The sequence below is a fragment of the Sus scrofa genome, chromosome X (assembly GCF_054392235.1).
Source record: "Sus scrofa isolate SSC_HxYL_T2T_F1_AM1 chromosome X, Sscrofa_HxYL_maternal_Yorkshire_Landrace_v2.0, whole genome shotgun sequence".
NCBI classification, from domain to species: Eukaryota; Metazoa; Chordata; class Mammalia; order Artiodactyla; family Suidae; genus Sus; species Sus scrofa.
Window position 1 is genome coordinate 112,085,410 of NC_139401.1, and position 22,277 is coordinate 112,107,686.

The 22,277-nt window shown below is 39.3% G+C and overlaps 1 protein-coding gene across 11 annotated transcripts in view; it reads right to left on the minus strand.

Annotated features, from left to right (window-relative positions):
• Positions 1–8,313: 8,313 nt before the first annotated feature.
• Positions 8,314–22,277, minus strand: part of TENM1 (teneurin transmembrane protein 1) — a 908,801-nt gene continuing 894,837 nt past the window's right edge. For all 11 annotated transcript variants that reach the window (XM_021080671.2, XM_085007213.1, XM_003135358.6 and 8 more), the window contains 4 exons: positions 15,791–16,178; positions 13,618–14,838; positions 12,670–12,812; positions 8,314–10,472 (listed from right to left, as the gene is read on the minus strand). In XM_021080671.2, the coding sequence (XP_020936330.1) occupies positions 9,714–10,472; positions 12,670–12,812; positions 13,618–14,838; positions 15,791–16,178 (2,511 nt within the window). In that variant the 3' untranslated portion in view covers positions 8,314–9,713. The remainder of the gene's footprint in view (positions 10,473–12,669; positions 12,813–13,617; positions 14,839–15,790; positions 16,179–22,277) is intronic.

The window sequence follows — 22,277 nt, forward strand, 5'->3', positions numbered from 1 at the left end:
GCTTTGAAATGAGGAATGGGGGGAAAATAATTCCACGGGTTATTTTCAGTTGCTACATTTACAAATGGGAAACGATTTAAAACATAATGATACTTTATAAAAGATTAATGTCAATTCTTGCCAAATATAAATAAAAATAATCCTCAGTTTTTCTCAAAAGCTCCATTTTTAGTGAAATATTATTTGATAGCTACTGATTTTAAAATGTCTTGATTATATGGCAGGAAGCTGGTCCCTTGTCTTTGTCATGTTTGGTTCTACATTAGGTATTGTGCCCTCTACTAGCTATGGTGTTGTAGGCTTTTTTGGGATTTGTGAAGCTCTGCACTGTGTCCTAAAAACAAGTACTAGATAAAGAGTGAAGAATTTCTGTTTAATTCTGAAAGCAACCTTCTTGCCTAGTGTTCTGATGTTGGCCAGCCAAATCCACAGACCACATGGAGTTTGAAAATTCCATAATTTAAAATATGCTCTAAATGTTTATTATATTTGATGCCACAGGATTTGAAATTATATTGCAAATCCGATGAAGTAGACTTTTCTTCTTTTCATTTGCCTCTGCCCCAGTAGTTGCCACTCCATGGAAAACCTCATTTTGAAAGGAAGCTTCAGCAGCTGAGGCTCATCGGCTGTGGCTCATGAGTAGCTGATTTACAAGCAGCTTCCCTATTAGGTGGCCCTACAAGACCACTGGAAGCTTATAGGTTACATTAATTTTTAACAATTCCAAGTGATTGCAACCTAAGTGAGAGCCAAGATTTTACGCAGTGATGGCTATTGGTATTTGTTTCTCACATTTATATTTCCATGACTCTTGCAATTCGATTATATGTCAAGTTGCTTCAGGGCTCATAGAATTCATTCACTCTACAAACACAATAGTCACTGGGGTAGAGTAGTGAAAACACCTGGGCTCTCTGCTCAGGCAGCTTCCTGTCTGGTTGGACAAGAAAACAATAGCAATGAAAGATAATAAAAGAAAGTAACAATGAAAGATAATAAACGGTGATAAGCACATGGTAAGTGAGGCTCCCAATGTGTAGATTAGATCTTTTTTTAAGTTTCTACTCCATTTATAGTTATGCAATATTGGCTATATTCCCTGTGTTGTACAATAAATCCTTGTAGCTCATTTTATACACAATAGTTTATACCTCCTAATCCCCTACCCCCTATTACCCTTCCCCTTTTCCTTCTCCCCATTGGTAATGACTAGTTTGTTCTCTATATCTGTGAATTTGTTTCCTTTTTAAAAGTATTCACTAGTTTTTTGTATTTTTTAGATTCTACATATAAGTGATATCATATGTATTTGTCATTCTCTGTCTGACTTCACTTAGTATGATAATCGTTAGGTCCATCCATGTTGCTGCAGATGGCAAAATTTCACTCTTTGTTATGGCTGAGTAGTATTCCATTGTGTATATATACCACATCTTTATCCATTCATCTGTTAATGGACACATAGGTTTCTTCCATATCTTGGCAATTGTAAATAATGTTGCTGTGAACGTTGGGGTGTATTCATCTTTTCAAACTAGTGTTTTGGGATTTTTTTTTTTTTGTATATACCCAGGAGTGGCATTTTGGGGTCATATGGTAGTTTTATTTTTAGTTTTTTGAGAAACCTCCATACTGTTTTCCACAGTGGCTGCACCAATTTACATTCCCACCAACAGTGTACAAAGGTTCCCCAGGTAGGTAGGTCTTTAGAGGCAGAGTATGTTAACCCAAATATTCTGGCCCATAGGAAAAGGCTAAGTTTTATCGTAAACTAATAAACTGGAATTCTAGGTTGTACATGAGCAGCAGTGAGCTTGGTTAATAATTAGCGAACTGCCAAGAGACAAAGCTACTCTCTGTGCTGGCAAAATCTGATTTCTGGGTATTTACCTGGATGCTATGGGAGCGCAAATATAGAGTATGGCCACAAATACGTATTGTGTGCTAATTATCATTTCTAAAAGTAAAAGCATCACTTTAATTTGTAAAGGAATTCAGAAAGCTGACTTTCAAAATAAAATGCATATGTTTAGATACTTTTTATTTGTAGCTTGGGTTTAAATTTTAATAGGTGTAACTAATTTTTGCTCTAATTTGTTCATTCTGGAATAATCCTAAATATACGAATTGTTTGCATGTTCCTTGACGAGAATCTTTTTTGAAAAGCTTTTTGAATCATTAATGGTTTTTCATATTTTAATAAAGTATTTGAAAGTTTTATTTTCCTAATTTGTCTTAAAATATTCCTCTCAAAAATATTTAAAGATAGGTGCTATTAATATACTAAATAAAGCATTGATAGAGGTCATCTTATCTTATTGGACTGATGCCGTGAAAAAGGTAAGTGCTTTTCTGATTTTGCTACGGTCAAATTTTCCAGTTGATGTGCCTACCCACTGTCTTCTTTTACTGGCTTTTTAGTCATCAAGTTTTTTTTTTTTTTTTTCACTTTTTCTTTCACAGCATGAGCATCCTTGCTATTTCCCAGTACATAATAGCTTACACCTTTACAGAAAGGTCATATCCTTGCCATACCTACAATATTGCGATGCTAACATATACCTGTAAGATGCTGAGTAAAGGTAGAAAAATGCACATATATCTCTCTAAGTGTAGACTTTCCTTTAGAAAAAAAAGGTGTCAGCAAGCCCACAGGGAACATGACAGTTTATCAAATACTTGTTCATTTCCTCTGAAATTTGTTCTTAAGAGATAAAGCCAATGGGGAGACAAGCTTAGGCAATTGTCTGTTTGGCTGTTGCAGGGAATCTTTGTGGCAGTACATAGGTAGACTACATCTACAGAGGATGCCTCTGATTAAGTCTTCTGGTATAAATCGAGGGCTGGATTTAAGATCTTTTTTGTGGTAGAATGGATAGAGAGTTTAAAATGTGAGAAACAGCTTTAAAATCTCTTACGAGGAGTTGCTGTAGTGGCGCAGTGGAAACGAATCTGACTAGCATCCATGAGGATGTGGGTTCCATTCCTGGCCTCGATCATTGGGTCAGGGATCCAGCATTGCTGTGAGACTTGGTGTAGGTCGCAGACGTGGCTCAGATTCCGTGTTGCTGTGGCTGTGGTGTAGGCTGGCAGCTGCAGCTCCGATTTGACCCCTAGCCTGGGAAGGTACATATGCCACAGGTTCAGCCCTAAAAAGCAATAAAAAAAAAGAAAAAAGAAATCCGTTACAAATGTTTAGACATCAGCTTGTGTTTTATTTGATTCACTTTATTGACTTTCGAATCCAAAGCCTATTAATAAAACCAAGATTTTCCCTTGAGGCTTTCAAGGTTACAGGATGCCTAGTCTTCCTGTTAGTGCGCTATAAATTCAACTTTGTTGCCTATGTTTGCCCTTGCAGTAAATGGGATATCATGGTTTTGCAGTTTGAAGCTTGGGGTGAAGTTAAACTACCCCAGTTTGGACAATTTCATAATTTTGGGTCATTGGCCCAACTTGCTATAAAAGGCTGAATTTTCATCATTAGGTCATTTGCTTTGTAGATGAATGTTTTTATATGGAAAGAATATACTAAACCTAATGGGCTGCGGAGAGCCCATCAACATAACAAACCTGACTTGAATTTGCTTTTGGGCTCTATCACTGATTCTCACAGTGGCCTTTGGTAACTCAGTCTGTTGCTAGCATTGCATTTGCCAAGTAGAAACAATTAAGTTTTGCCCATCTCACAGGATTATTGAGGTTCCAGAATTACATAAACGTACGGTAGTCATGTAACTAAAAGTTTAAATAGTATTGATATTCAAAGATCTCTAAAAGTGAGGGTGAATAGGGAAGGAACATGGAGAAATCCCTTAGCTCCTTTATAATTCTCTCAATGTAGGAGCGCTTGCCTCTTCTTTCTTTTGGTACTGAGGGTGAGATGCAGAGTTAGACAAAACAGTCTCCAGGTGATGCTAATATTCCCCAACTTCACCCACCCCCACCCTGGTTGCTTTTTGCTGATTGGTTGTGTTGAAACAATCAGGATTGTCTTCTATGTGAATCTTTTTTTTTTTTTTTTGGTGTTTTTGCCATTTCTTGGACCGCTCCCTCGGCATATGGAGGTTCCCAGGCTAGGGGTCGAATCAGAGCTGTAGCCACTGGCCTACGCCAGAGCCACAGCAACGCGGGATCCGAGCCGCGTCTGCGACCTACACCGTAGCTCATGGCAACGCCGGATCGTTAACCCACTGAGCGAGGCCAGGGACCAAACCCGCAACCTCATGGTTCCTAGTCGGATTCGTTAACCACTGCGCCACGATGGGAACTCCTTCCGTGTGAATCTTTTCACGCTATTGCTGCATATAGTAATGAGTAGAAAGGCAGCAGGGCATTTTGGAGTAGTGTAAATTCTAGGATTCTAAGCAAGTTTCAGTAACAGGCTGTTTGTACTATAGATACCTCATTACTATCAAGATGAATTTTGGAAGCGCTATTGGCCAGTTTTCCCCGTGTCACTGGTAAACTTCTTGTGAAAAATAGGTGCCAAATGGCCATTGTAACTGCTGGGGACTTCGGGCAGGCGGAGGAGTTGTTTTTCCATCTTTCCAGATTTCTTCCTCGCCCCATTCATTCTTTGCCAATGCATTTGGGTGCCTTACTCTCCTAGCTCGCCCCCACCTCTGTTTTTCAATTCTTTATTTTCTTTCTATTGCCAGCGAAGGCATCAATAGGAGAGAGAAACCTTTTTAAAAAGTCATAGCCTAGAGGCATTTAAACTTGAAACAGCTACTCTTTTTTTAAAAAGAAATTATTAAATGGTCATTTGTGTCAGGGATCACATATGTAAGAAAAATAAAAGAGATGTCTGCTTAGGATTTAGTGCCTTTTTGATTTCTGTACCTACATTTTCAAGATGACATGGTTTTATTGTTCCCTGTTAGGGAGTCACTGTTCAAATCGCAGGTGACCAGACTGACTTGAGAATGCAGTTTGGCGCATGAATAAAATGGGACACAGTGTTCATTTGCAGTTTTATTTTTTAAAAATGAAATATTCAAAGTACTTTTTCCTTTCAAATATCGACACATAATGTTTAAATATTTACAGCATGTTGTTGTGATGCTCTTGTAGAAAAAAATGCATGCTTCTGGCCTGAAAGCCAGAGCAAAATGTGAAAGACCATTTAACTGCAGCCAGAGAACATGAACCTGTACAGTATCCAGTCACTTTTCAGCACAGGAGTGAGAGCAGGAATACAAAACGGGAACCTATTGTTTCCTAGCAACATGGCTCAGGCCATTATAACACAATTTCCAGTATGATTAGAACCTCTAACTGTTGTTATATAGAAACAGAAAATCTTGGCATACACTGTAAACATCTTTACTTCTCATGAGAAAGTAAGCAGCTAAAAAAGAATATTTTTCTGACGTAAAGGCTATACTTCTCTTTTTCACCTTCTCTCTTACTGATGCTTTTGCCAGAAGAATAGTAAAGATTTAGACATTGTCATGAATCATACAAGTAAAATATTTTTCAAGGACACAATCTGATATACTAACATTTATTTAAAAGGTTAAAGTCCACCACTAAATCTAAGGAAAGATTTTTAACTGCCAAACACATTTCCTTTGACAAATAATGTAAGATGACAACTGCCAAGACAAAATCCACAGCAAGTTTAACTCTAACTATTTTCAGTTACTGTTTAGGAAGTAATTTCTTCTTACACACAGTAGTATATTTGGTCCTTAATAGCTTTCACATGAAGGACACACTGAAACAGCCACTATTTTGTGGTTGAATTCTTTTTTGTTGTTGTTTTCTGGGTTTTTTTTTTTTTTTGTTTTGCTTTTTTATTTTTTGTGGTTTTTTTTGTTTTTGTTTTTTGCATTTTGCTTTTTTATTTGTTTTTTTTTGTTGTTGTTTTTTTTTTTGCAGAATAAAGAACCTTATAGAAGGCTGTGGAAGAGCAGTCTGAGATCTGAAGTACTGGTCAGGTCAGCTATGTGTATGTGAGTTCCTCTAAGAACACAAAAATTTTGCATCCATCTGTAGCCTTCTGTTTTCCTGCAAGCTATAATATACTCCAGTCTCTCCAAGAGTTCCTTTCAATACTTGACTACTGCATTTTGCTTCCATTACCACTGAACTCCATTATAATTGCCCTTACAGGAACATATCTTTATAAATGCAAAAACTTTGCCCTGACCCCCTTAAGTGATATTGTAGTGGGGCCTGGTCCGGTTAAAAAAATATATTAAAAAAAAGGAAAGAAAAGAAAAAAGAGTAAAACCAACATGATAGGATACTTGAAACTGTGTCAACAGTAATGAAAAAGAAAAATCTTATGAAAATTAGAATTTAATTGTGTACTTCTCTACATAGTTAGCATGTGAATTCCAAATTATACATCGTCAAGTTTTCATACATTTGGCTATGTTGTATATATTATACTATATTATATATATAGTCTATATATTATAGATCTCCTAGATAAATTGACAGTAAAGGACAAACTTATTTCATATATTATTTTGTTGGGTTAAAAATAAAACATATGTCTATTTTTATGGTGACTGTTTTACTAAAAATTAGTATGAATTGGGCTTTATTTCCCTTTTCTTCAGGAGTCATGCTTCTAATCAATAATGATTAGAATGACAACTAAAAATAAATACATTTAAATGTTGGTTCAACTGTGAACTTTTCAGCTCATTTGGATCTCTAGACCGTAGTGCAAGAGTAAAAACAAAACAGAACAAAACCAAATAAACACAAATAAAATGGGCCTAACTAGGAAAAAGAAACAACCACAGAGTATTCCCTGTCTCCAGCCCAGAATATTCTTCATAGGAGAGCCCAACTGTGTGCTCTCACTGGAATGTACTTAAATGGTATGTGGCTGTGTAGTATCAGCCACCTGTCTTCTGGGTGTGAGAAATTCATATATTTTGCTTTAAAACGCTTTTACTTTCATCAGGAAATGCAAAAGAATTGTTCTTTCATCAATTTAAACTTCAGAAATACAAGTCAATGAAGGCATTCTTTGTATTCAGATGAATAGGAAGTGACGTACTCAACATGTCCACATCCTTATTAAGAAATGCCAAAATGTTTCTCTTAGATTTGCTATTCATTAGCGCTAACCTTTTGGTTTTTTTTTTTTTTTTCTTTTACCTCCCAAAAAACTTTGGAAGTAGTAAAGAGAACAGTTAATAATTCAAGGCAGTATTAAAACCACAGCTGTAAGTGATAAAAAGTGCATTTCCTGAATATAATACAAATATAACTTTAAGAAACGAAAGGCACAAACTAAATAAATATGTATTACAAACTAGAAATGCACAGTTCAAGGTAATCACTATTAAGTAAAAGCTACAAATACTTGTTTCTAATGGATATTTAAAGCAGTTTGAAAATGATACATCATCAGTGAGTTGCAAAAAAGTATAATCGCTTAAAAATAAGCAAAATAGACTCTAATATTGATATCTTGGATTAGTGATAAAATACATTATCACATTTATGAATGCACTCTCTATATACAGTTCATAAATTATTTTTCCATTGATTTAAAAGAACATCAGAGGTTCTAGGAATTTAAGGTCCATTTTTAGGCTGGTGTGGAGGTATTCAAATTTTCAACAAGTATGTTAGTAATTTTAGAATCCTGTCCTGAATAAATTCTGTACCATTAACACAGGCCTGATTCAGGAAAACAACAACAACAACAACAACCATTAATATGATTATAGTCTGGATTAGTAATCTCTTGAGCTGGTGTGCTTCCCATTAAAAAGAGGGATGAGTTCCTTATGAATTCTCTCTCTCTCTCTCTTGAAATACATATGTAAGAATGTGGTGATCCCAACCTAAAGGTTTTGAAAGTGAAATGTTTGGGTACACCATGCTCTACTATCTTCAGGTCCTTGCCTTTCTCTCGACTTTGTGTAGTTAGGAGCCAGACTCTAAAAACCTTAACATGAGCCTGGATTCTGACTTTGCATATTAAAAAAAAAACAAAAAAACCACACCAAACCTGTCAAGGCAATGACTCCACACTGCATGTAGGTAGTGGCTGGAAAGAATCCAAACTATGATATTCCATCATAAATTCTCCTTCAGGCATAGCGAATGTCCAGACTCGATGATGAAAGTGCTGAAGCTGGCTCAGGAGAATTTTCTACAGGCCACATTGTGCTGTCCTGTATTTTCATTTGTGGTAACTTACAATTGCACAGCAGTTTACAAACTGTCTCTTTGTCACTGGGCACAAATCTCCCAGCTCACCAAAGGGCTTCTTTTACGACAGGATTCATAAAGATTGAGAAACTGCAGCTGATATTAACACTAATACTGATCTTTTTCTAAATTTTAAATGATTGCAGAACAAAATAACCCTTCCTGGAAAATAGCTATTTTCCTAGGCAGGAGAGATGATTAAATCAAAAATAAATGGGCAAAGACAGAGAACTCAAATAACTAACCATATAAATTATCTTGGTAAAAATTAGTCTGCCTCTCTATAATTAGTTGAAATGTTTTAGATTGGAAAGGGCTCACTTAATTAAATTTCCTGACGATGGCTGGGAGATGTTCAATACAAAATTGTACATTTGAAAGAAAAATCTAAGTGGAGTGAAACAATGTGGCAGCAACTACCATGATGTTTAGTTTGGTCTTCCCTTTGGTACTTTCCTTTCGTCTTTGTACTATGCCTATGTTTTTAATGTTTTGGCTCTTATGAGTTTCTGCAGTAGTAGTGAGTGTAATGTATCAGCGTCCCAGGCATGTTTGCCTGCGAAAGCCTTTTTTTTTTTTTTTTTTTTTGTACCAGAATCACACTTTGTAGTAAATTACCTTTCATGTGCACAAAAGCATTGGATTAGTGTATAAATACTGAATCACGAATGTGAAACTATGACCAAAACACACCCTATATATAAATGAGAAATTCCTACCCAGGTTAATAAAAGCTATGTTTACATGAGGCCGATACAGCTGGACAACTGAGTATAAAATGTAGTCAAAACAGGTTGGGTGGGAGAAGTTACATTGGCCAGCTGCCTTGGTATCATGTACACACAAGCAAATAGCGGCAATTGGGTCTGGTGACCACACCCACGGGGAAGTGTGGTAGATAGAACCCAGCCACCACACGCCAAAACACAGCACAACAACATGGCATTTACTTCAACAAGCAAGGAGGAATATAATCAGGGAGGAAGGGCAAATGGGTCCTGACTCTAGGAGATGGTGACTGAGGACATTTTACACTTCTTTTGAAGTTTCCTGTAACAGATCTGGAACATGTGAAAGAGCTGGCAGTCTTTCGAAATGCAAGGTTGAGATACGATTGCACCACCTTTCAAATAGCCCACAAGTTCTGCCAACAGCTAAAGATGAAACCTCATGTCACCATAGAGATAGAGAACCTTGGGTTCTTTCTTTATATGTGAACATCTGCATGGCTTGACAAATTCGAAGTGGTGCTTGCTGAAAACTTTTTTTTTAGTTGTTTTAGTTCGACTTGTGTTATTTTGAATACTGCCACACAAGAACTAAAAATCTCTGTCATTTCTTAAAGAGTTTAAACAAACAATATTAAAATACCATCTTCTGTCACACTGAAAGGCAGTTGGATATGTTTTTCCTCCATATTTATATATACAGAATTCTGATCTAGAAAACCAATACAATAAACCATTTTATGTTTTAAAAACAGGCAGTCTTTGGTGACGCAAAGGCAGAGATTTTTTTTGTTACCTCCTGCCTATTTCGCTCTGTCTCATAAAGTGAATATTGTTGGCACTGTCAGAAAGTTCTAAATACTGCTCGACAGACAAAACAAAATACCCATCGTAACCTTGTACTCTCCCAGTGCTCAGAAGCTGCTGCTTCTCCCCCTCCGTCCATGCCCGAATACCCTCTTCACCTTCTTGCAGCCTTCTCTGTTCCTTAGTCCAGGCCTGGGCCACGGCACGCTGTCTGGCCATCTCCAACACATGATTCTTTTCCTCTTCGACAGTCGTCCCGTACCGGATGTTGAAACACAGAGCCCCGTGTTGGAGCTGGATATCTGCAAACCGTCTAGTCCTCCCATTCAACACTGAAGTCATCTGGGACACAGTGACATTGACGCCGTTCTCTAGAATCCGCCTCCCCCCAGTGTTACCGATGAGCACCAGGTCTTCCTCCAGAGACCCAAGCTTAATGAAGTAGTGAGTGTCCCTCCCTTCTATGGTAAAATGTAGGTTTTCCAGGTAATGAGCATTATTGAGAATGGCAGCCAGCCGCCTGCTATCTTCATTGGCTACTCCTATAATATCGGCTGTTACAATGCCATCCTTGATGGCAAATTTTATACCTTTTCCAAAAACAGAAGGAACAGCCGCAAACCTTGGTTGCTTCCCTCCTTCGAGGCACCGTCCATCACTGTATCGGGGAGTCATAGGAAGTTGGTCCAGGGAAATGAAATTCCTGAGCTGTTTCTGGAGCTCACACTGAATACCCAGGATGGTCTAGGAAAGAAGAAAGGCACGGAGCAAATGCAGCACAGGATTAGAATCGGCCATATGCTTGGTGACAGTGGAAAGCAAAGGCTTGCCAGGTTGCTTCCTTCTCTCTTAATTTGCTGGTTTGTGATTTAAAAACCAGCCAAATTTGGAATCTCTTCATCAGAGATTTGGAAAAGACAAGACAAACAAGTGAACTGATCACCTGGTATGTATTTTTTGATATCTCGGTGAGGTAAAAGTTAACCGAAAGCAAATACGTTCAAACTTGGTACCACAGACTCTCAGCGCTGGAAGGCACTTAAGTGGGTCTAGCTCCCCCCAAACAAAGACATTTTATTTTTACCAATTCAATGAACACTGACTAGCCATTTGTGACTGGATGTAGGGTAATACATTAGCCACAGTGAGGTATAAAGAGATGGCATAAGGAATCATCCTTGCTTTCTTTTTTTTCTTTTTGTCTTTTTGTCTTTTTAGGGCCACACCCATGGCATACGCAGGTTCACAGGCTAGGGGTCCAATCAGAGCTGTAGCCGCTGGCCTATGCCACAGTCACAGCAACATGGGATCCGAGCCTCGTCTGCCACCTACACCACAGCTTACGACAACACCAGATCCTTATCCCACTGAGCAAGGCCAGGGATCGAACCTGCAGCCTCAAGGTTCCTAGTCAGATTCATTAACCACTGAGCCATGACGGGAACTCCCATCCTTGCTTTCAAGTAGCTTATGGCCTCATGAATAACAAGGTCAAATCAGCCGGTTCACTGACATTTTTATGTGAATTAAAAAAAAAAAACCCATTTTTATTATGGCAGATTTCAAACACACTAAGAAAAAAAGAGAATAACAAACCCCTAAGAATCTATTACAAGTCCTCAGCAATTTTTTTTAACATTTTGCTGAACATTTTCAGGACTTTTAATTACAAAAAGCATGTTATATATATTTACAAAAAAGGATAAAACTACAATACCTATTTAGAATTTCCTTTCCCTTATATTTTTTTTTTTTACAAATTTCAAGCCCTCCCACCCACATTTCTGCTTTATATTGTCAAAGCCATTTTTATTTTTGCAAACACAGATATTCCTCTTTCGTTTTTTTTGTCTCTTTTTGTCATTTCTTGGGCCACTCCCGTGGCATATGGAGGTTCCCAGGCTAGGGGTCCAATCGGAGCTGTAGCTGCCAGCCTACGCCAGAGCCACAGCAACTCGGGATCCGAGCCGCGTCTGTAACTTACACCACAGCTCGCGTCAACGCCGGATCTTAACCCACTGAGCAAGAGCAGGGACCGAACCCGCAACCTCATGGTTCCTAGTCGGATTCGTTAACCACTGCGCCACGACGGGAACTCCCCTCTTTCTTTTAACTTAAAGAAAAAGTTCCTTCTTGCTTTCATTTGTACCTCTATAACTGCTAAACCTTGAATGTTTTGGTATTCTTATTTTTCAAGATACTTTTATCTCTGTAATATTATTTTGTTTCATTGCTCTTATATACTTTTTCTGTATCAGAATAATTTAATTCTGTTATTCCCATACTCTTAATATGCTATGCCCTGAATTATTTTGCAGTTGGAGATCTGATGTTTTTATGTCTCTTAGTGAACAATTCTCTTTCTGTAGAATCCATAATTGTCCCATTTCAGAATTCCGAAAGTTCAGTTCCACTTTCCTCTTGTTTGTCTACCACAGCAGTCATCAAGTCACACATTAATTTTTTTTTCTTTGCCCAAAGCTTCAATTCCCTGATTCTTTGCTCATGACAGCTTTTTTTCTACCTACTTCTTAATCGTGGACATTAAATGAATATTCAAGCAGACTAAGTAAGCAAACATATGTTAATATCATTTCCTAGTGTTGAATGCTTTCCTGCTTTTTTTCCCCCAGTTAAAAATAGAGATGGGGAGTTCCCTTCGTGGCACAGTGGAAACGAATCCAACTAGGAACCATGAGGTTGTGGGTTTGATTCCTGGCCTCGCTCAGTGGGTTAACGATCCGGCATTGCTGTGAGCGGTGGTGTAGGTTGCAGACGTGGCTCAGATCTGGCATTGCTGTGGCTCTGGTGTAGGCCGGCGGCAACAGCTCTGATTAGACCCTAGCCTGGGAACCTCCATATGCCGCAGGTGCGGCCCTAAAAAGACAAAACACAAAAGACAAAAAAAAAAAAAAATAGAGATAGTAAAACTTCTACTAACCTTTCCAGGATCCCACTCTTGAGTTTTTGTCTGAAGCTGTAGAAGTTCATAAGTTAACTCCAAGTTTCCTAATTCTGGTTTTGGAAATCCAGGTAGTACATTGTGTAATTGGAAACCAAATAGCTCCAACCAACTTCCAATGTCTGTGAGACACAAAATTTAAAAGAAAACCATTTTAAAGCCCATACCTCACAACCTTCATGAAAAGCTTGAAAGATGCGCCTCCTGCCTTGAATATGTTTAGCCAATGGTAATTTAGGGATAGGAGTTCCCTTCATGGCTCAGTAGTTAATGAACCTGACTAGGAACCATGAGGATGCGGGCTTGATCCTTGGCCTTGCTCAGTGGGTTAAGGATCTGGCCTTGCTGTGAGCTGTGGTGTAGGCCAGCAGCTGTAGCTCTGAATCGACCCCTAGCCTGGGAACCTCCATGTGCCGCAGGTGCAGCCCTAAAAAGCAAACAAAACAAAACAAAAACGTAAGTTAGGGATAAATTCCCTCTTATGTCACCCACTTCAAAAGTAATGATCCTGTCTCTAGGGAAACCATGGATAAGACAGAGATAGGCTCAGTTTACTGTGTTGAAATTCTTAATGCAGTAGTGGTATTAAAGCCACTCAGACTGTGATATTAGATTTATCTGATGCAACAGAATTTTGAGTTTTTCTTTTATGAAATCATTCATAGGAGCTTTTAAGAGTGAAAACTACAAACAGAAAGCTTAAAAGGAAAAAGAAAAGGTACTGGGATGCAAAAGCATCATGTTTGATGCCAATTTGCACAGTTGTGCTCACTCTAGAAGACTAAGGAAGAAGAGAGTGACTGCACAATAACTTGCGGGCTAGCTGGCAGGAAGAGGAAGCATATTTACAAAGGCAATGAGATTATGTGATAAACATCACTGAGTTTTCTCTCCACTTTAGCATAAAGTGTTCACGGTTTTAAATACCTGTGGTATACTTTGCAACATCTTGAATTTTGCCAACTGGGTAGTTATTTTCAAAGGAGTAGAGGTTGAACGGTTTAGGAAGGAGGTTCAACTCTTTCCATATGTGATGATTAGGCGTCGTCCATCTACCAGCCACAACATCATAATCCCTTTGCCCCAGGTGCACTAATTTAGTAAGGAAATCATAGAGTCCTCCATGAAAACCAATGATGACCTGAAAGTCAGGGTAAGTGTCATGATAGATATCTCCATAAGGCGTGTACAGTATCTCCTTTATTACCTGACCTCGACTGCTGAACACAGCTAGCGGGGTGCCTGTATTATCACAGGCTACATAATATTCTTCCCCACTGCTTAGCTCCATGGCAATCAGGTGACCTTGGAGATCATAATACAGGGATGTAATCTCTGAGCTCGTGTGGTTGTACAAATGAGTAACTCTTATGGGGTTGGCAAGGTCTGCATAAAAGAACTGGAGGTGCTGTCCTAGGCTGGACTTACTGGCGACACGTCGCCCAAGCCCATCATAGTAATACTGCACAGTCCAGCCAGAAGCCTTATTGTAGGCTTTCTGCAGGAGACCATTAGAATTATATTCAAATATGTCATTTCCCCTCTGCCTCAGGAAGCCATCTTCATCCATTTTGTACTGAATTTCTCCTAGTCTGGTGATGCGATCTCGGAGGTCATATCGGAGGGGAGTAAGACGAGCACTATTCCCATGGCTTAAGAGGTTGATGTTTCCATTCAGATCATAACTATAACGCCACTGGGTTTTATCATTTACAGAAACAGTTTGAAGTTGCCCATCAGCATCGTATTCATAGAAGTATCTCGTTATATTGGCATCTACTCCTACTCTGATATCACATATTACCATTCGGCCCATATTATCATATTGAATAGTCATCCAGTAGGCAATTGCCTTTAGGATTTCGTACTGCACTTCAATGACTTGGCCATTGGCACTGAAGATCTTGGTGTGCTTCATCACTGTGGTGGTTATGACCTGATTTAAATCGTAATTAATTACACTGAATTTTCCAAACTGCTCTGTTCTACCAGAGACATCAACATATCGGTACAGATCTATGGGCAAAGGGGTTTCATTGATCACGGCTTGCATGCTTGTGACACGGAAGTTGTTGTAGCTGTAGTCAAACCGAGCATTCACAAGGCCTTCTTCACTGAATCTGAAAATCTGGCGTCCAATAAGAGGTCCTGAAGGGATCAAAATAAAAACAATGAGAACAAAGCTAGACACTCAATACCAAACAGTCAAAAAGTTCTAGTGGTCTTTTTTTAGTACTGATGCTTTTACATTCAAAATAAAATATTAGAGATTGACCTTGATATCTAATGCTTGGGCATCTCATCTCATAGCTATATATTCTTATAGTAGGTGGTCACCAAATAAGAAAAAAAAATTATATACTGTATATTATAGTTAAGAATAATTAATTATAGGAACTTCAGAAGTAATAACCCATCCAGTAGTTGAGGTGAATGAAACTGATATTATATATATGCTTTCTTTTTATAATTACTGACAAAAATACTTTCAGTTAATTTAACCTCTGCTACAAAGTCAGAGGGTGAAGTTTTGACAAAGTCCAGCATTTAAGTAACTGGATTTGGGCATTTTATAAACCCAAAGGATAAAATATAACGAAAAGTTGTGACTTTTGCGAGGTCCCTGCTGGCCTAATGGGTAAGGATTTGGTGTTGTCACTGCTACGGCTCAAGTCAGTCTTTGGCCTGGAAACTTCCACATGCCACAGGCACTGCCAAAAAAAGTTGTGACTTTTGAAGACATTTTGCCAACTTAAACTTCTAGGGGTTACACAGGATTTGAGCTTGTTTCAGTGAGACTTATAGCTTGCAGCTGCATCTTTGGGAAGATGTGCTGGTGAGTAGGGATGGGTATAGTTAGATTAGGTACTTGGACTTCAACTTTCTTAAGAGCTGAGAGAGAAAGAGAAATTCACTCTATGTTTCTAAGGAACCACGGGGCATATATTTTTCATATTCAGTGGGCAATAATTTGACAACTCAAGTGAAAATTTGGTTGGATTGAATGTCTGTAGATTAAGGCTTCTATCTCAGACTGTGGCCAGCAGAGATTTCCTAAGACTGATGCAGTTGTATACACCACCACCCTTTCACAACAAACCTGTTTGCCTGTATCTGATTGTGCAAATGAAGCCATCGTGCATCAGGTGTATTGTCTTAATCACTCCGGAAGACTCTTCGTATGTTAACGTGACCTGTGTGGTATCATAGAGAATCTCAGACAGCCTCGCTTGTTTGGTGTACTTGTATAAAACTCTGCGCCCTGTCCCCAGATGCAGGGTCTGTAGCAGTCGGCCATCTCGGCTATAGTCTTGGATAAAAGAAGTGCTACTATCTGGTGGGGTGTAGATGTTCCGGTAGTAGCCCACTGAAAGCATGGTTTGTAAGCTGTGACGCACCATACTAGGCATGGTGACTGAGAGCAGACAATCCGACTGGTCATACTCAAAGATATAACGCCGCTGACTATGTAAGAGAAGTATCACAGACTGAAACGAGACAAAGGCAGGACAGCATTATAGTACCACTAACGTTGAGGAGATTAACCAAAATACACATTCATTCATTCAGCAGACATTTTTTGAGGACCTACTGTGTGCCAGGCACTGAAGTGGACCCTAGTGGATACAGTAGTGGGCAATAATGTGTCTATCCTCATGGAACTTACAGTTTAATGGAAGAGAAAGACCAACAACCAAACAATTGTAGTCTAGGAGGAAATGTTTTATGACAGGGGAAGTTAAACAGGGTGCTTGTGGGAAGCAGAGGAAGGGCAGCTAACCCAGGCTTAAGAAGTCAAGAAAGGGGAGTTACTGTGGTGGTTCAGTGGTAATGAACCTGACTACTATCCAAGAAGATGCGAGTTCGATCCCTGGCCTTGCTCAGTGGGCTAAGGATCCGGCATTGCCGAGAGCTGTGGTGTAAGTTGCAGACGCAGCTTAGATGCTGTGTTGCTATGGCTGTGGTGTAGGCCGGCAGCTGTGGCTCCAGTTTTACCCTTAGCTTGGGAACTTCCATATGCATCCTGGAGACTGTGACATCTGAATTGGGACCTGAAGAATGACTAGGGTTGGACAGATAAAGACTGGGAGGAGGGTGGGGCGGGATGGGACAGGGAAAGAGTACTCCTGACACAGGGCGTAGCATTGTGAGGGTCCGGAGAAAAAAAAGAACATGGCTTTTTCAACATATGAGGGGAATTTTGTGTGCCCAGAGCATGGGTCTGTTGGGGGGGAGGGCTGTTGGGTGAATTGCAAGAGATGAGGCCAGTCAGGCAGGCTGAGTCTAGATCATGCTGGGCTTTCTAAGCCATGCTAAGGAGTTTGGATTTTAACCTGCTGGCAGCCAGGGGAACCACTGAAAGCAAGTCGAAGGACAGGGCGCTGCACCACTGGAGGAAACAATCCAGTCGGTGTGCCAGAGAGGTCACTGCTGCTTCAGTGCAGAGATGGACTGGAAGGAGGTAAATGCAGGGCAGGGCATGCCACATTTTAAGTATTAGTCACCAAAAAGTACTTATTGACTTCATATAGTAGATGTCTTTCTGAAAAGTTGTACATAAACTATTATTACTGTAGTCCCCCCTTGTCTGTTGTTTTGCTTTCCATGATTCAGTTGCCCACAGGCAACTTCTGTCTGAAAATATTAAATGGAACATTCCAGAGATGAACAATTCACAAGTTTTAAATTGCATGCAGTTCTGAGTAGTGTGATGAAATCTCACACTGTCTTGCCCAAGACGTGAATCATCCCTTTGTCCAGTGTATACACACTGTACATGCTACAGGCCCAATAGTACAGGAAATAATACAGCATACACAGAGTTCAGTACCATCTGGACTTTGAGGCATCCATGGGGGGGTCTTGGAGTGTATCCCCCTCGGGCAAGCGGGGATTAATGTATTGCTCTGCAATTTATGCTTTAGATTATATTAAGGAAACATGCCATTAAAAGAATCCTCTGGTGGTGCAAGCCCTCTCCCACAAACCGATCTGTACTGCAGAAAGAGTTATTTGTTGACATATAATGCCTTGCATGTAATGAGGTATTTCACTGATACTGCTTTATCTTATTTTAATTTTAAACATAGACATAAAAGGAACACTATTTTAGGGAGCACTCAAACCCTATTTCTAATCAAAAGGCATTTAAATCTCATCTTTTAATAAAAACAAAAATTGCTCACCCCTGGAAATTCTGATCTAACAACCTAAGGGAGCTTTACCCCCTCCTTTCTTGAGATTCATCTTGTCAAGTAAAAATATTTAGTTGAACTTTATTTTCTGAAGTTTCTGTTATGAACACCGAGTGCCTTTTCATTTTCTACATGTAAATTACAATTATGAATATGAATCATAATATTGTAATTCTGTGTATTATGTACATAATATTGTACATTTAAATCTTCTAAATATGAAATTACCTTCTAATATTGAACATCCTTCTTGAAATGCATGCCCTCCCTGACCTTCTGAGAATTGATTTGGAATCGCATGTCAGTGAAGTCAAAGTCAGCACTTATTTGCTCGTTCACTTATCCTTTCTTTCTTTTTCACCAAGTACACTGCCTGGGGATACAGAGCTACATTTGGAAATCCTGTCACCTCATCACCCATGGACACCCTGCAGGTCCAGAAACCCTGCTGAACAGAAGGTGGGACCACCACATCCTTGACCAAGGCAGAACTCAACAGAACCTGGGGGGGGGGCTGGTGGGAAGTGCCTTTGCATCATCTCCCTGCTGAAAGCCAGAATTCTCAGCTCCTTTCCACTCTCTCCTATCAATCTGCCATGAACACATGACATCTGTCACCTGTGATGTGGGCCAGGGATAATCGCCGTATGGCTCTCACACATTATCTAGTACTAGCCTTCCTGGGCCAGGCCTTTTTCCAGTGGCTTATCAGCCTTGCCAAACATTTATAGCACATCGCCATTGTGTCCTCTCCCTGTTCTCACTCTCCATGCTGCAGTAAATCACTGCCTGACCCTGTTCCTAGGTGGTGCTGATGCTGCCCTGTCTCAAGAGCTCCCTGGTCGGTTTTAAAGCTTCCTGCCAATAGCAAGAATGTGGATGACGTGATTAGAAATCTTGTGAATGTAACCGTTGTGTTGCCAGAATAGCACTTAGCTCTCACTTGGCTGCTTTTTCACTTTGGGTGGGCATTCCCATCAGTTTATTCAAAAACAATGCTCTGAGTACATCCAATGCCCACAGTGCTGCTATAGGATAAAAGGCTACTTCTTATCATTCCAAACAAAAAAGTGGGGGACTCTGTAGTTTTAAAAAATTCATTGTGTGGGAGTTCTCGTCGTGGCTCAGAGGTTAATGACTCTGACTAGCATGCATGAGCATGCAGGTTCTATCCCTGGCCTTGCTCAGTGGGTTAAAGATCCGGCGTTGCTGTGAGCTGTGGTGTGGGTCACAGATGCAGCTCAGATCTGGAGTTGCTGTGGCTGTGTGGAGTTACTGTGGCTGGAGTTGCTACAGCCGGCAGGCAGCTGTAGCTCCGATTCGACCCCTAGCCCGGGAACCTCCATATGCCGCAGGTGCGGCCCTAAAAAGCAAAAACAAACAAATTCATTGTGACATCCAAAAATATTGACATCATTGTAAAGAAGAAAACAAGAACAATCACGGGTGTATACTTATTTGAACAGGAATAGATAGAAATAAGCGATGGCAGAAATTTGAAAAAGTAAAGCATTGTAAAGCATCCCAATGAGCACCAGATGGCAGTGTGGGGCCACCTGAAAACACAAGCCAAAGGCTGCATTCTGTCCCTCCAGGCAGGAGGCCTTTGAAAATTTCAGCCCCAAAGAGGCATTTTTCTGTACATGTATCAGACTAAAGCATCTTATTAAATGATTACAAAATATACTTAAATAAATTTTAAAAATTAAGTTCTTGAGAAACAAAGATTTACATTTACTGTAAATACAAAATTTTAGCCCCACAAGTCTTCAATATACAATTAACTCAGGGAAGGCTCATAAATCAAGATATAGAATTAATGACCACATAGAGAAAATTTAAGAAACAATAATTGATTTTTTAATAGAGAAAAGATCACTTAAGCAACTGCAGCTATTACCCAAATAATCATTTTTCTCCTAATGGTTACAAACCATTGTGCATGGAAATGATACATATAACTTTTACTTACTCTAGAGGAAATCAAACAATTTCTACAAAATTTCTGCACATTAAGGTGAAATATCTGTTGTTCGCTTTTATAATATAGCATGGTATAGGGATGGCAAGCAAATTTACAGAGGTACCACCAGAAGTATTTTGAGGTAGAAAAAGAGGTTATATTTTAAAGTTTGAGAATTCTTATTTCAAAATATACTACAAGAGCCAGCCTTTTCATCTTGCTCTGCCCCAGACACACTGAAAGAATGACCAGCAAAGACCATGTTAAAGAGAGGACTTGAAAAGAGGACGGAGAGGCACAGAACCTCGTCACCTCACTGTTAAAGTTACATGTAAATTGGATTTTGGTAAACTCACTATTCTTTCCCTTTTATTTAGAATCACAATTTCAAAGATGCTTTAATTTCCTTACTTTTTTCCTTCCTTCCCTTCTTTCCTGTTTTAATTTACCTTTAAGTAGTAGTTAGTGCTGGCATGTAAGTTCTCCAACTTGAAAATAAATACCATATATAATGCATGATTTAAATGAAAAGAAACTAACTTTTATTGAATGACTAGATGTGCTTGGTGCTTTATATTAAGTTATTTCATTTAATCGCTGCTTCTACTCAGTGAATTAGTTATTATCACTGGTAATAATAATGTTAATAAAATCAATCTTGTGATAAATGATTTTTGGAAAGTAAAGAACCATTACTTAATTATGGGTTTTGTAGGTTCTGAGTTTTGCATAATAGCATTGCTTAAGTCAGGGGCTACCTTGTATTTGGAGAACAAATTAAATGTGCAATAAAGAAAGGGACAAAAGTCAACTAAAAGGCACAAGTGCTTTGGCTTGTCTCACTGGTCAGTAAACTCTTCTTTAGAAGTCACTGGGGCTTTTCTCTGTACATTATTCTCAGTCAATAAGGTCTTCTTTCTGTCCACTGCAGACACTGACCATCTCAGAGAGTTGTCCTTGTTTTGTTTTGAAAGAATTATTGCCATCTAGGTTTCTGTTGCAAAAAGAACTTATGTGAAGTTTGCTTCACATATTTCTTTGCGGAATTAAGTGTGATGAAATAATCAGCTAACCTAGAGAAAGGGAACAATAAAATGGCTTCATTGGTCTCAGAGAAGAGGCTAAATAACTGGGCTGAAATTTGTTTCGACAGGCTCTTTTGTCATTGCATAGTCAGCCTAAAGAGAAAGTTTTACTAAACCTAGAAGCAACTGTCTATAGGCAATTAGCTCAGTGGCCAGACTGAGGCGTTAATGAGGTTGGGGCTCTGAGTTCAAAGCCATGCAGGCATGCTTGCTCCCTCACCAGTCACATGATGACCTGTGGAAGAATCAGTGCAAACCCATCCTCATTCCTGGAAAAACTAATCAGCCTATATCCTGCTAGTAATCTGTGGCATCTTTTTTTTTTTCTGATTGTTTGTTTTTTTGTTTTTTTCATATGAGGGCCATCATGACATGCACTGCCTCTGTAAACATACACCAGGTATTTGGATTTAGTTAATTCTGTAACAATTTTAGCCCTTTGTGGACCTTAGTGCCATGATTTCGCCAGTCATTCTTGTTATCAAAATTGACAAGAGAGAAGATCTGTTCTATAATATTTAGATGTTCCTAGTGTAAAGATGATAGATTTCATTGATTTCTTCAGCAGAAAATGATCAGGGGTGGATACAGCAGAGGACTCCCTCCTTTACCCTGGCTCCCAGGTAGAGTTCTGCTTTATCTCCCGGCATTTCCAAGTTGGCAAGTTCCCGAGAGACTGGCTCTGGGAAACAGTAGAATAGTTTTACTGACACACTTTTTTTTTTTTTTTTAAACTTTCAGGGGTATATCATAGAGGTTTAGTATCATTTGGTGAAATTTTGCCATGTGAGCTATGAGCACGTATGACCTAAGAACTTCTAGGGGTTACCTTGTACCGATTACCCTTGAATCCTCAAGGGAAAACATTTTACAATTTTCCCAGAAATTAATCCAAGACAGATGAGTTGAATGGATAGGTTTGGGGGAAAAAGAGACACTGTCTTTGGATATCAGAAATTGAGATGGCAGATAGAGGTCAATTTCTCCTATTGTCTCCTGCTACTGACCTGGCCAGAAACCATTTTGCTGTGTGGGGCTGATGTTGGACACATGGACCCAGTGGTGGGATTAAAATCCCTGCCCACTCTGAGCAGACAGAGGCCACCAGCTCCCATTACAGATGCTGCTGGAGATTCACTGCATACAGAGTACTATTAGCATGGGGCCCCAGTGCACTCAGATGGATTACTTGGCAAAATTAGCCCTCAAATGTGTACCACTGACTAGTCCTCAAATATGTAGTCACCGACTATCCTAACAAAATTAGAATTCCTTATTCCTTATCCTCTGTGTAAGAGTCTCTTTTCCAGAGCTGATACATTAACACCCAATTTTATAATTTTC